The 14,096-nt window shown below is 46.3% G+C and overlaps 1 protein-coding gene across 3 annotated transcripts; it reads left to right on the forward strand.

The window, feature by feature from the left end:
* The first annotated feature begins 1,399 nt into the window (after positions 1-1,399).
* Positions 1,400-9,658, forward strand: LOC101165141 (carbohydrate sulfotransferase 1). 3 transcript variants are annotated; one of them, XM_011476530.3, is made up of 4 exons: positions 1,400-2,734; positions 2,834-3,342; positions 4,319-4,490; positions 6,185-9,658. In XM_011476530.3, exons 3-4 carry the CDS (start codon positions 4,352-4,354, stop codon positions 7,306-7,308), a joined length of 1,263 nt encoding a protein of 420 aa, XP_011474832.1. In that variant the 5' UTR covers positions 1,400-2,734; positions 2,834-3,342; positions 4,319-4,351; the 3' UTR covers positions 7,309-9,658. The 3 variants fall into 3 exon arrangements, with proteins under 3 accessions (XP_011474832.1, XP_011474831.1, XP_023811893.1); XM_011476529.3 differs by having other exon boundaries at positions 2,834-4,490; XM_023956125.1 differs by lacking the exon at positions 2,834-3,342 and having other exon boundaries at positions 1,400-1,673.
* The last annotated feature ends 4,438 nt before the right edge of the window (positions 9,659-14,096 follow it).

Consider the following 14,096-nt stretch of genomic DNA (forward strand, 5'->3'; position numbering starts at 1 on the left):
ATACAACGTCCTGATCCAACTAAATGACTGAACCACTGAAATCAACACTTATTGACACTTTTCCAGTGTTTCATCAACCGATTTAGCTGAACCTGCAGCCTCCGTTGTCTCTTCTTAGATCATCTGCCTCAACGTTCAGAACATTCAGTGATGCTTCCACTGGGGGCTTGTTCAGGTCTCTTCTGAGCCCGTCTGTCCCCCCCGACCCCCCAAGGGTGCGGTAGATATTTTACCTATACAGAGTCACTTACATTTCCCTTTTCTCTCATCCTGATTCTTGACATTTGCATTATTTATTTGTCTAAAACATGATATGCGTGTAGATAACAAAGAGACACGTGAGTTTATGCTTTTTTTGCTTCACAAAAACATGTTTTCTGCACGGCTTCAACATTCTTCTGTTAATTGGTTTGATGTTATTCAGAAGAATGTTTCTGAACCCACATCGGATGATATTTGCTGCTATTCTTGCCGGGATAATCTTTCTATAAAAAGAAAAACTGAATGGGAGGCATGAAGCATGATGGATGATTGCCTTATTAATCATGTGTTACCGACAGAGAGGCCCGGAACCTAAAAGCATCGTTCTTTTCAAACCAAGCATTAAATGCAGTGGAGGATTTGGGTCAAACATGGTATTTTCGGGATGTAGACAGCAACCATAAGTGGAGTAAGATAAACACGTGGGTGCTCAGAGTTCACGTGTGCAGAAAATAGTCCTCTTCAGAGCAACCTCTGCCTGCATCCTTTCAGGAAACCCATTTAGTTTAGGCAGAACGCACATAGCAGGTGATTGCCTTTGTGATGTGCTCAGAACTCTGCAGACATGTTGTTGTTTCTGCTGCATAAGGAATTTCTGTGCGGGATCAGGGACTGATTGGCTGAAAGTTTCTAATGGGCTGAAGTAGGTCGACGCTTTACTTATTTTGGGGAGCAACAAGAGTCTGAAGAGTTGAAGCGTCTGAGGAAGACGCAGCACACAAGGGGGGGGGGGGGGGTGCAGAGAACGGCTGCAGAGACTTTAGTTTTCCAATCTCTCCGTGAAGACCCACTTTGAGCACGCGTGGCTCTGTCACAGCGGGACATAAGTCTGACTGCAAACAAAATCCACCCACCACATTTCCGGGAGTAATGGAGCTGTCAGCGGTCATATCTGACCCCGTAGTAACCCCCCCAGGGGCAATAAGTGCCCATTTGTCCACAGGAGGGGGAGCCAGCAGCAGAATGAGGATGATGGCAGCTCTGCTGGCGGGAATGAAGACAAATAGAGGTCATTGTGGCAGAAAGCCGGAGAAGAGTGTCTGCGTGTGGGATGGGGGGGGGGGGGGGGCTCAGCTGGGTTTGATGAAGCTTTTCATCTGGATCCATGAGGGTTTTCTTCAGAACCCCATGAGATGTTTTGGTGGTTGGAGTTCCCTCCACGCGCGCGTCTACTTCAGGACGTGGTGATGCGTACCGCGCCACCACAGCGTCATGCAGGAGGGAGCAGTGCACCCATCAGCATCTGAAGGGGGGAGACTCTCCATCCATGAGGCGTCCCCAGCTTTGAATCTGCGCTCCTTCCTCCCGTCCCTCCTCCTCCTCCTGACAAACTCTGCGCGCGCGCACTTCGGTAAGCGCAGCGGACGGATCCGGACTGTCCAGAGGAGCGTCGGATCAAGATCGCGCGGATGGTGAGGCGTGTTTCCTCTGTTCCCGTCTCAGCCGTTGTTTCGTTTGCGCGCGGGCTGAACGAGGGGCGCGAGGAAAACCGGGGTGCACCGAGAATCCGCGCGAGATTCCGCGGAAGTTTCCGACTTAAGTTCTTGCGTAAAAAAATTTGGGCTGTAGGTTCAACCTGAATCAACCTTTGGTCTGTTTTTAGCGAAGTGAAGTTTTTTACAAATGTGACCGGGCGCGCGCTCAAACCACATCCCTGCAACTGTTTGCGTTTGCAGATTGAACGAACATTTTGCGCTAAACATCACAAAAAGAGCGCAAACTTCCACCGTCCGCTTCGTGCTCATCCTTTGACTTCAACCTCGCGCTCGCTCCCGTCCGTGTTCCAGCTGACGCGCGCAGCGGGAAGACCGTCCGTCACCTGTGAAGGCAGAGCCCTCCTGACCGCGCACAAAATGCGCGCTGACCTTTGTTGTTTCCCTCCACACCCCCCACAGCCCCACACCCCCTGCCCACGCACCGCAGGGATGCTGTAGGACAAGATTCATCCTCTCTGCCATCTCACGCGCTCTGCTGTCGCCCGGGGTCACATGCTCGCCGCAGCGCGCTGCCCTCTGTGGCTCTGTGGTTGGAACAGAAACAAGGGGGGATAATGGACTGAAAGATGGAGAAGACAAAGAGAAAGAGCAGCTGCAGGCCTGTAAATATGCCTGATGTTGCTGCTGCACCTTCATTGAGAGATTTTTGACACCCACCTGCACCCCTCATCCCCCCATCCCGCCTTCATCACCAACTTCTTGCCTCATTTTGTGCCTTTTGTTTTTCACACAAGGCATCGCCTCTCCTGCGCCGTGCCGCTGGCTGTGTTATCAGCAGCAGCAGTGCCCGTGCACACTGAATTTACAACTCAAACCTGCCAGAGGAGCGTGCACCACACCGTTTAATCTGAGCCTGATCCTGTCCCGAGGCTTCCCTCCCTCCTCAGAACCTTTATTGTGGAGCGGAGACAAAAGCCGAGACCATCTGAAGCCTGCGGCCCCCTTCCAGCTGCTGATGAAGTGTCTGCGGTCCTGATGTGAGTCAGGGGGTGGGGGGTGGGTGCAAGGCAGAGAGGCAGGAGGACTTGCAAACCAAATTGCTTAAATCTATTGAAGCATCTGTTTTCCTTCTCCAGAGAGCAGCAGGATGTGGAGCAGGGGGCCGATCACGACTGGAAAGGAAAACAAAACCTGTGGCTGAGGAACTGTGGGACGTTCCTTCGTCAGCCAGCTGTGCGAGCCGCGTGTAGATGGTTGGACTGTCAAACCCACATGTGCTTTTCTGAGCTGCTGTTGGAAGGGTCTGGTTATCAGCAGATGTTCACGCATTTGCTCTGTTCCTCGGCCTGCTTCTCTGTTGTCCCACAGCAAACGGAGAGCCTGCCAGTCTGCAACCTCTGGAGTTTAGGAGGAAGTTTGTCCCCCTGATGAGTTCCTCCTGCGTTTGGACTCAAACAGAACGTCTCCTGACGTCAGCTTGATTCCTCTCCCCATCACCCGCGAAGCGAACGTCTTTGGTTTGACGCCGTTTGTGATTAATGGAAGATCAAAAGCCCAGCGTGGAACATTCCTGAGGGGATCCGTGTGCCGGGGACACATAAACACCATTAATGAAGAGGAGGCAGAGCGCAGAGACACGGGGAGTGTGAGGAGCAAACATCATTTTGTCAGAATGATGATCTATATTCACCTGTGGCTTTGATGATGACGATGATGATTGCCTTCGCAAAGCCACTCTGACTGATGAAGAGACAGTTTGCACTCAGGGATCTTGTATGATTGCCTCCCATCAGTTTGCAGACGGATGGATGGCAGCAGCGCCTTTTCGTTTTTTTTCCCCTCACTCCATGTGGAAAAAACCTCCCATCTCCCTTCGCTCTTCCGTGCCCAGTGGCGAGAGCTTAGAAGTGCACAAAGGAAAGTTCTGCACTCATGAAGACAGCTATATTTATCTGGATATGTAGCTCTCTGCTGGGCTTAGAGGCTTAATTACCCACAAGAAGGAAGCAAAAATGAAATGCAATTATGCAACAGTGTGCAGGGAGCTCCATGTGCTGGAGCTGTTGCAGATAGGAATATCACTGCTATCGTTCCTCAGTCAGTCTAACCTTTTTTTCATGTTTCCCTGCAGACAGAAAGGGTTTTTAGGAAATAAATGCAGAACCTTTAAACTGTTTATTCAAAGCACCTAAGCTTCTTATGTCAGAAATGTCAAACGATTCTGTTTCTCCTTTCTCGCACAGGTAAAATGTTTCTTGGAGTGAAATTTTTATAAATATACCCTCCAACTGTAATCAACATAATCAGCTTAGCTTGGCTCTTAGGAAGGGAGATAATATTTACTGTGGCAGCATATAAGTGAGGTGTCATTTTCCTCCTTTAACCTTCATGTTTTCTCCTTAATGCGCCTTTTTATTTTGAAAAATTGCAGGGGGACAAAAACAAGGCGGCAAAAGTCCCTTTCAAAATCCACCTAACCTTCTTTTTCAGTGTCGCTGACCCAGAATGCTCAGAGCAGAGGACTCCGGCGTGGAGGCTGCCGCGCACACATGAAGCTGGAGAAATGACTCAAAATGAAATCTCATTTGGCGTTTCTGTCTGTGCTTTCCCGGCGGCCTCAGCGTGAAGGATGCAGAGCCGGAGGTGGGGGTAGGATGGAGTGCTCCTGGAAGACGGTGCTGCTGCTGGTTTGTGCGTCTCTGGGGGTCCAGTACACGGCCATCCGGACCCTGAGGGACTCGCTGTCCGGACCCTGTCGGGGAGCCTACCGCTGCCACGGCAGACGCCACGGAGGTATGAACTGATGTCCCACATTCACGTCTGCGTGTTTGTCTGCAAGAAAGAAAATAGAAAACATTTCCCGGGTTAGGAGAGGAGCAGTTTGCAGCTTTTCCCCAAACCGAATCAAGATGAAAGATTCCCCCAAACAGAGGGATTGTTCTGCAATTATCCTACATTTCCTCTCCATGAATCCTCTCCCACAGCACAGATGTATGCCAGCTCAGGTCTCTTAAGCTCCGCAGTGGATTCCCTTTGCAATCAGCTCCTCATCAGCAGTAATTACATGTTCGCAGTTTGGACTTTATTCAACTGCAGGAAAAAACAAACTCCTGCATGTTTACCTTTTGAATTATTTAGGCGTCATGCAGACTTGATGCAGAACTCCTCCACCACCGAAGAAGTTAATGACTCCAAAATAACAGAAAAGCTCAAAGCTGGAACTCAGAACTTCACCTTTCTTTTTAATCTCTCAGGGAGGGGCTTCCTAAATCCCCAATGGGTTGAATGCTATAAAGTATTCAACCGTTTTTTTTTGCTGTTTCTCTTTATTCTAGTATCTTCCACCATTTTTTTGCTGCTTAACTCCTCCTACAACTCTTCAGCTATTTTAACCATCCAACTATTCAAATGTTCAGCTCTTACAGCTTTTTCCAGCTTTGACTTTTGCTCCTTCAAATCCAGATATTCCAGGATTTCCAAGAGTTTTGCCTCCATTGAAATCCATGGGGAATCCTTGGTGCAGAAGCTCGCTGGTTTAATACCCGGCTTTTTGAGCCAATGATTACCCTTTAAGTTTCATTTTTATTCAGCATTAAAGCATCAACCTTGAATTTTCTTCTAGAAATGCACCTCCTTCTAGTTTAAGTTATTGTGACTCTTATTTAAATTAATCTGTTGCAGTGAAATGGAAATTATGTTTTTGGTTGTTTTGCTATTGGTTCATGTATATCAGGTTGTATCGTCATCGCTATATTGATTGATCACTACTATTGCAGTTTTCCTCATATTGGGCAGCCCTATTCTGAAGGAAATGTTATTTTCTCCACATCTGTCTATGAGGTCATCTTGATGCACGTTTGCTTCGATCACATGTCCTATATACATTTGCTACCTTCTACCTGCTCCAACCGCTAAATGAGTATTTTAGGTTGTAGTATTTATTCGTCACATCTTTGAAGTCAGACGAGGCTGAAGTTGGTGTCCGTTTTAGCCTCCACTTTGCTGGTTAAGGCAAAATCACATTTTAATGGTTCCTACACAAAACCTAGAGCACAAAGAAAGTTTAAACCAGTTGTAAATATTTTAAAGAGAATGAAGATTCTATAAAATAAAGTTGCTGATTTACGGAAATTTGCAAAAATGCTCAGAAAATGATGCTACAGCAAAGCTAAATAAGGCATCTGATAAGACCCTTTGGCACAGAAAACCCTCACAGGCGTTAAAGGGAAATGCACAGTACATAAAAAACATAAAACAGCATTAATATTTTTGCCCTGAAAGATAATCTGAGCCTGGATTGAATCCTGATAGTTTAAAGGCTTTCAATGAAAAAGCTCCTGGAATGCTGCACTTGTAGAATTTAAACAGAAACAACTATTATAAATCAACAGCTTTGTTGAATTGACTTTTCAAGTTTTCAAACGATGTTTCTAAACTGCCGACCACACAGAAGCATTTTGGTTCTGAGTGAATTTTCTGTGCTGCAGAGCCGCTCTCCATGTGCGACGGTGACTGGATGTCGGTGGAGTCGCCGCGGAAACACATCCTGCTGTTTGCCACCACGCGCAGCGGCTCCTCCTTCACCGGACAGCTCCTCAACCAGCATCCGGAGGTCTTCTATGTCTTTGAGCCGCTCTACCACGTCCAGCAGGCCTTCACCAATTCCAGCCGGAGGATCCGCCGCGCGCTGGACCGCCGCGCCCTGCTGGGGGCCTACAGGGACCTTCTGCTCAACCTGTACACCTGTGAGCTTCACTTCATGGAGAACTACATCCGTCCCGAGCCCCAGGACCACGTCACCAGCTCCTTTTTTCGGAGGAGCTCCAGCCACGCCCTGTGCTCTCCTCCTGTTTGCTCGGAGGAGGAGGCAGCAGCATCTTCTGATCTCCCCGATGAAACCTGGTGCCCGAAGAGGTGTGGAGCTCTGAACCTGAGCTCCGCCTCGGTCTCGTGCCTGTCCAAAAGAGTCGTTGCAGTAAAGACGGTGAGGATTCCTGAGGTGGGAGACCTGCGAACGCTGATGGAGGACCCTCGTCTGGAATTGAAGATCCTTCACCTGGTGAGAGACCCCAGAGCCATCTTGGCCTCGCGCATGACAGCGTTTCCAGATCAGTTTCGTGCTTGGAAAATCTGGAACGTGACCGGCCGCCAGCCCCGCTACGTGGACCTGTCCCAGATTACCAGCACCTGCAAGGACATGGCGGCGTCTGCAGAAACAGGCCTGCAGGGACCAGCGTGGCTCCACAGCCGCTACCTGCTGGTGCGCTATGAGGACCTGGCTCTCAACCCAGAGACCAAGGCGACTGAGATCTACAGGTTTGTGGGGCTGGAGATGGGCCAAAGAGTCAGGACGTGGATCTCAAAGAACACCAACAGCAACGCGTCGGCTCAGGCCAACTGGAACTACAGATACTCCACGGCGCGGGACTCCAGGGCCACAGCGGAGAGCTGGAGGCTGCGGCTGGCCTTCGACGTGGTCCGAAAGATTCAAAGTCTGTGCAGCCACACGCTGGCTCTGCTGGGATACAAGCAGGTTCAGTCTGCAGCCGAGCTGCGAAACCTGTCGGTCAGTTTAGTGGAGCACAAACCCTTTCAGCCCCTCACACGGTGATGGATCAGAAACCTTCTGCCTCTGATTTATTCATTAAAAAGGGATTTTTATTTATTCAGGATTTCCTGTCCATCAAGATCCCGATGGAAAAATAAAACGCATCTTAATTTTGAAAGATGCCGAAAGAAGAAAAGCAGATTTTTATAACAAAACACTAAAGTGCCAGACTTTGAGAGACGCTGGGTATTAGATCAACTTTTTTTTTTTTTATCAAGCTCCAGTTCACATCTGGGTTTGTCTTAAAGTGTGACACAAAGAGCAAAAGAGCATCTAGGAACAGCTTTGCTGGTTATGATTGTCATAAAGCAGGAGTCTGTCGGAACAAAAACGGTGGACTGTGAGGGGTTGCAGTCAGAACTACCAGACGTTCCTGAAAATCTACGGTTGGTTTGATATTATTCATCCAGGTTATGTTCAGCATGGAAAGAAACGTGTCCTTTGTGCAAAAACTGATGGGGAAAAAACAAATGGACTCAAATGTTTTAAATCTTTGATGATTTAAAAACCAAAGAACTAAAATCCAAAGCAGTGATTTTTAATTAATTTTTGTCTCCTGTGAAAAGATCTTAACCCATCTGGAACCTTCCATTCATCTGATTAAAAGTAGAAGCTCATGTTCTCACAAGGAAGACTAAAATGAACTGATTAAAAAAATTTCACATGAGACATTTCTGTCCTCTAAAAAGGATGGAGAAGATAAAAGAGGACCAACTGTCAAAGAATAAGAGATAAAATAATAATAAGAGAAAGGCTGGATGAACAAATAGAGACACAGGTCTATGTGCATTAAAACATTCAAGCTAAAATTTTCAACAAAACAAAAAAAATCTATGAATTCTCCCAAATAATCAAGAAGAAAATCAGGACTTACAGCCAAAGGCAAAGAAAAGTCTGCAGCCTTTCATGACGCCAACACACAGACAGATAAACAAGTGTTAACTAAAGGCTGTCACTCACAGGAAAACCCGTCATTTGTCAATTTAGGAGGAAAAATAGAGAAAAGTTGTGGTCTTTATGAGACATTTTCACACATGCATCCGCGTGATTAATGCTGTTTATCTGCAATGCATTCCTGATCTGTGCGCCGTATACGTGATATGAAAGTTATACATCACTGGTTCCTGCATGAAAAGTCTATTAGACAAACGTGGAAAGACACACATTTGTGTGTGCATCTCACAAAAATCCGATTCAAGATTTAATTGTGTATAAACTACCTAAGAAAAATGCATAAACTGGGTAATTCTAAAAATTCTAAACATAGACACATCAGAAAGAGGAGGAGAAAGCAAAAAACCATCTGAAAAAGTCACGTCCAGAACAATCCCAGCGGCTGACGGAGGCTTACGGGAGCCCGCCGCCGTTAGAGACCGGCGTCCAACGTAACCAGCTGGTGTTGGACTCGCCGTTTCCGGGAGATCGCGTCAATTAGAGACTGGCCACTATTGAAAGACATACAGAATGCCGTATTTAGCCAAAACTATGTCCGTTTTCTCGGACATAGTTTCTGCAGAGCAGCAGGAGGTCATCAGAAATTCGCCTCTGAGGTGTGGGCGGGACTGTGGGCTGAGACCGCCGAATGTAAGAAGTGCCTGTGCCTCCTCACAGTGTCACATTTACCCCGATAGAGCATGTTTTACATAAATAAACACAATGTGAGGCACGAACAATGTTTGGTCCACATCAGAGACCAGGCAGGCTTCTCCACTGCCTTAAAAACCGGACCAAACCCGTCAGTCACTCATCCAAGAGAACAAAGGAAATCGAGGCTTTGTGTTTTTCTCCCCTTTTTTTTCTTTTTGACACCTCCTGCTGAACACTCACACCTTCAGGCCCTGAAACAGAAGTGACGTTTCACACCTTCATCCTGAGAGCTCCTTCTGTATCGCCTGCTTCTTGTTTTGCTCTAATGAGGATTTTGCTGTAAATTTGCATCAAGAAGTTCTGATGAATTCCTATTAATGAACCTAAAAACCCTTTTATTTTAGGTTTTGGGTCTGTTTAACCCGTCTAGATGTTGAACAAAAGAGACCCCGTGGTGTTTCCAATGAACTTTGAACTTTTCCAGGTGAAATATCCCTCTCCTTTCCGTGCAGAAGCGGCTCTGGCGGCTTCATTCCCGTGTGACTGGAGTTTCCGGACAGAACTCCTCACATTTGGTTGCCTTTAAAGCGGACGCTGCTTTTCGCAGGCATGTTCCTGTGAAAGCGGCCATTCTTTCCACCTGCCAGTTGTGATCTTTTTAGCTTGTAATGCTGATGAAAGCCGTGGCAGATTGATGGAAGGTATGCAGTCTGATTTAGACAGCCAATCTACAGCGTGTGAACTATTAAATCTAAGGGGAATCTGCCGCGGTAATAATGTATTTTCAGACGCCCGGGCCTCTCCATCTTTTCCGCTGAATCCCCATAGCATCTGACGCCGGGGAATTCTCGGCTCAGGCCGGAGAATTGATCTACAGGTTCAGCCGAGGAGAAAGAGGATTTAAGATGCATGGAGAAAAGAGCAACTGCCTCCTTTGAATTTAATCTGCAGGCTACACAAACTGGCCATAAAGCAGAGCTTTATGACACCCGAGGAGATGTGCTTCATCGGTTTTTCCATCGCCCGGCTGACACACAAAGCTGCGAGGGGTCTGAGTCAGCCTTCAGCTAATTACTCATTTCTCCTGCACTCAATACAGACAACGCCTTCCTGTCTCCTCAACTGCACTAGCAAATTCACGTTTGTCAATACTGGGAACTAAAACCTCAGAAAAACACCACATCCATTCAGCAGAGAAAAACTCTAGAAAGCCAGGGACTGATGAGGATCCGGACACGGGAAGGAGGAGGTTTCCCGCCAAAACAGAGGAAGGTCTCCTTTGCTGGGGACAAAACAGTAGCAAAGCTGCATGCCTGAAATCTCCCAGAGGATTCCGTGATGAAGGTGAACGAAGAAGATGTGGCGTTCAACAGCGGCGCTTCCCTCTGCCCCGTTCATGTGTCATACGGACAGTGATGCTGGAAACAAAGCGCTGTTTGCATCACGTCCTGACTCCAGTGGACCTCTGCTGTTGGAGGATCTCCTGCTGGGAGGCGCACACGAGGAGCCAGCAGGGGAAGAGTCTGCACTCGAGTGGTCTCAGAGTCAAAAATGATGCAAACCAGAGAAGCATTTCTCTTCTGTCTGAGCCTATTGGATGGCTTACAAAAATATGACTGTGTAGGGATGAAGAGCTGAGTTTACAACCGTTCACCTACAGCAGCAGAGCAAAAAACATAAAAATGAAAAAAATAAATAAAAAAATCAATGTGGAGTTCAGAACGATGAGATCTGCAGATGGTCTGAGTGCCTGAAAGGAGCTTTAGGATGAGAACGAAGGACTTCAACTCCTGTTTCTGATCCACAAAGCTTCTTTGAAGTCTTCAGTTGAGTTTGGTTTCTGTGAATGGAGAAGACGACTTCTCATGCTGGAAGATCGAGGCATCGTTAAGAAGCTGGAGGTCTCCACTTCTTGCAGTTTTATATCCTGAAAGAACTTTGTGTCTTCTGAATGTTTGTCTCCATGAAAAGACGGTCCTGTTGTCACAGGAAGGTGATGAAAAACCCAGTTCTGCGTGACGTTTGATGACACTTGTGCATCTCTGAGTGGAGCCAAGCACCAATTAACTGAATCCATTTAACCACCAAGGACTTCACATGCTTCACATCAAGAAGATCATTCCACCTTTATTCCAGCTAAATATTAAAACACATTCTGGTTCTCTGTGGAAAATTTCAATTCAATTATTATGGACCAAACAGGAAATGTCACCCATGACCCGGTCAAAATTAATAACGAATTTGAAAACTTTTATAAAAACCTGTACACACCGCAGATCAATCCGTCAGAGCAAAGTATTGACTCATTTCTTAATAATGTAAACCTACCCAGGCTAAATGAGGATCAAATCACAAACTTAGATTCTCCGCTCTTGCCGTCTGAACTTCATGAAGCTCTGTTACTTATGCCCAATGGTAAAGCACCAGGGCCTGATGGCTTTCCTGCTGAGTTTTATAAAGAATTCTGGGAACAACTGGCACCAACATTTTATAAAACTGTCACATCTATTAATGAGAGCCAATCAATGCCACCTAACATGAACTCAGCCAACATAATTCTTCTTCTAAAACCAGACAAAGATCCCACTAGTCCTTCAAGCTATCGCCCCATTTCTTTAATCAATGCAGATGTAAAAATTATCTGCAAAGCACTAGCACAGAGAATAGAAAAAATCACTCCTCACATAATTCACTTCGACCAGACTGGATTCATCAAAGGCAGACACTCGGATGATAATGTCCGTAGACTAGTTAATATAATAGACTTTGCCACCATTAAAAAACAGGAAATGACGGTACTATCGCTGGATGCTGAAAAAGCCTTTGACAGAGTTAATTGGAAGTTCCTTATTGCTGCCCTCCATAAGTTTGGTTTTGGAGAAGCATTCATCAATTGGATCAAAATATTATATCACAACCCCAATGCATCAGTTAGAACTAATAAACAGACTTCAAACAGGTTTTTTCTTGGAAGAGGAACCAGACAGGGCTGCCCACTCTCTCCTTCTCTTTTTGCTATATTCATTGAGCCTTTAGCTGCAGCAATAAGACAGAATGAGAGCATTATAGGAATAAAAACCAAACACAGCCATCATAAAATTAGTCTTTATGCGGATGACATATTACTGTTTTTAAGGAATTTACATTCTGTAAATGAAACAGCAATGATCATAAATGAATTCTCCTCCATATCAGACTATTCCATTAATTGGAATAAGTCTGTTTTATTACCACTCAACAGGAATATGGAACAAAGACTCACAATTCCAGTTAAAACAGGAAATATCAAATATCTGGGTATCTACTTTTCCCCCAAACTATCAGAACTGGTGCAGCTAAACCACACCCCATTACTGAAAAGCATACAGGACGATCTAACACGCTGGACCAACCTGCCTCTGTCCCTTATGGGCAAGGTAGCCACGGTTAAAATGAAAATCTTACCCAAGGTTAATTATCTCTTCTCAATGATTCCCACACAACCGCCATTAAAATGGTTCAAAACATTAGACTCATCCATATCAAGCTTTCTATGGAACAACAAACCTGCAAGAATTAGTCTAAAAACTTTAAAATCTGCAAAAAGCTGTGGAGGATTAGAACTACCTAATTTCCACAAATACTTTCTTGCAAATAGATTACAATATATCTTAAAATGGTTAAAAAATAATCCAGAAACCAACTCATGGTTAGACTTGGAACAGGTGTTATGTGGAAAGATCAACCTGTCACAGCTACCATTTATTAGCCAAACAGTTAAAAAACAGGATTGTTTCAAAAGCATTAATATAAATGCCACCTTAACAGCCTGGTGGGAATTTCTCAAAATATCAAAATCATCAATTCAACCGTGCAAAATGACACCCATCTGGAACAACCCGGACATCCTTATTAACAAAAAAATGATTCACTTCCCAGCTTGGCAAGCAGGGGGCATAAAACAACTAGAGCACGTAATTATTGATAGAAGATTCATAACCCCCCAGGAACTTCAAGACAAACATGGAATAAATAACTTCTTGGAATATCAGCAACTTAAATCAAGTATTACTAAAAAGTATAAAATTAAAGACGACGATTTAAAGCTACCAGATGTAGTTACCACTCTGATTAATTTTTCAATGAATAGAACTCTCTCCAAAATATACAAACTTTTATGTAATTTAGATAACAATATTGCCCTTCCAACAAAAAAATGGGATGCAGATTTGAGCATCAGCACAGATGAAAGCTTCTGGTCAGAACTTTGTCTAAACACCTTTAAACTGACAAAAAGTCCAAATCTGCAGCTAATCCATCTCAAAACTCTTCACAGAATTTACTACACTGGACAGAGGATGTTCAAGATGGGTCTCAGTAACTCAGACATTTGCGAGCACTGTGATAATAATCTACCCGACAGCTACATGCACGCACTGTGGTTCTGCACTCCTGTCAGGGCTCTCTGGCAGCAGGTATGTGCCGATTTATCAGTCTGGCTTAAGGTTTCAATCACTGCCTCACCGTCACTTTGTGTGCTTGGTGACATGAGTGCCATCGATATAGAAGAAGGATTAGCATCTATCATTTTCATAACCCTTTGTATTGCCAAAAAAACTATTTTAATAAATTGGAAAAACAAGAAAAATATAAACATAAGTCAACACAGAAATCTGCTGTTTGATCATATCAGCTTGGAAAAAATGTCAGCCCAAAGCTCAAGTAACTTTGAAAGAATTCAGTCTCTCTGGTCTCCTGTGGTTGACTCCATGACTTAGGGGGTGGAGGGCCTGGTCGTCGCTGCTCCTTGCCCTTCTGCCGTGGTTTGGGGTGGGGGTCGGGGCTTCCGGTGCCTGGCGGGGGCGGTGGGGGGCTCCGTTGGTCGGGGGGTCGGGTCCGGTGCCTGGGTGGGGCGGGCTGGGGCGCTGCGTGGTCCTCTGGGCTTGGGTGTGGGGGTGCGTGGTGGGGGGGTGGGGTGGTGGTCTGGCTTGGCTTGGGGGGGTGGTCCCTTTGCCTGTGCTGGGGGGGGTTGGCGGGGGGCCCTGCTCGGGTGGGGGGGGCCCAGCGGCGCCGGATGGGCTGCCCATCTGCACCTGGGGCTGGGATCGGCCCTTCCCTGGCTCTGGGACGGGACGGGGCAACCCTCTCGGGGCCCCCGGTCACTCTGGGTGTCACCCGCTTCGGCTGCGGGGTCTGGGGTGGGGTGGGGTGGGGGGCTTGTCGGC

This window comes from Oryzias latipes, chromosome 6 (assembly GCF_002234675.1).
Source record: "Oryzias latipes chromosome 6, ASM223467v1".
Lineage (NCBI taxonomy): Eukaryota > Metazoa > Chordata > Actinopteri > Beloniformes > Adrianichthyidae > Oryzias > Oryzias latipes.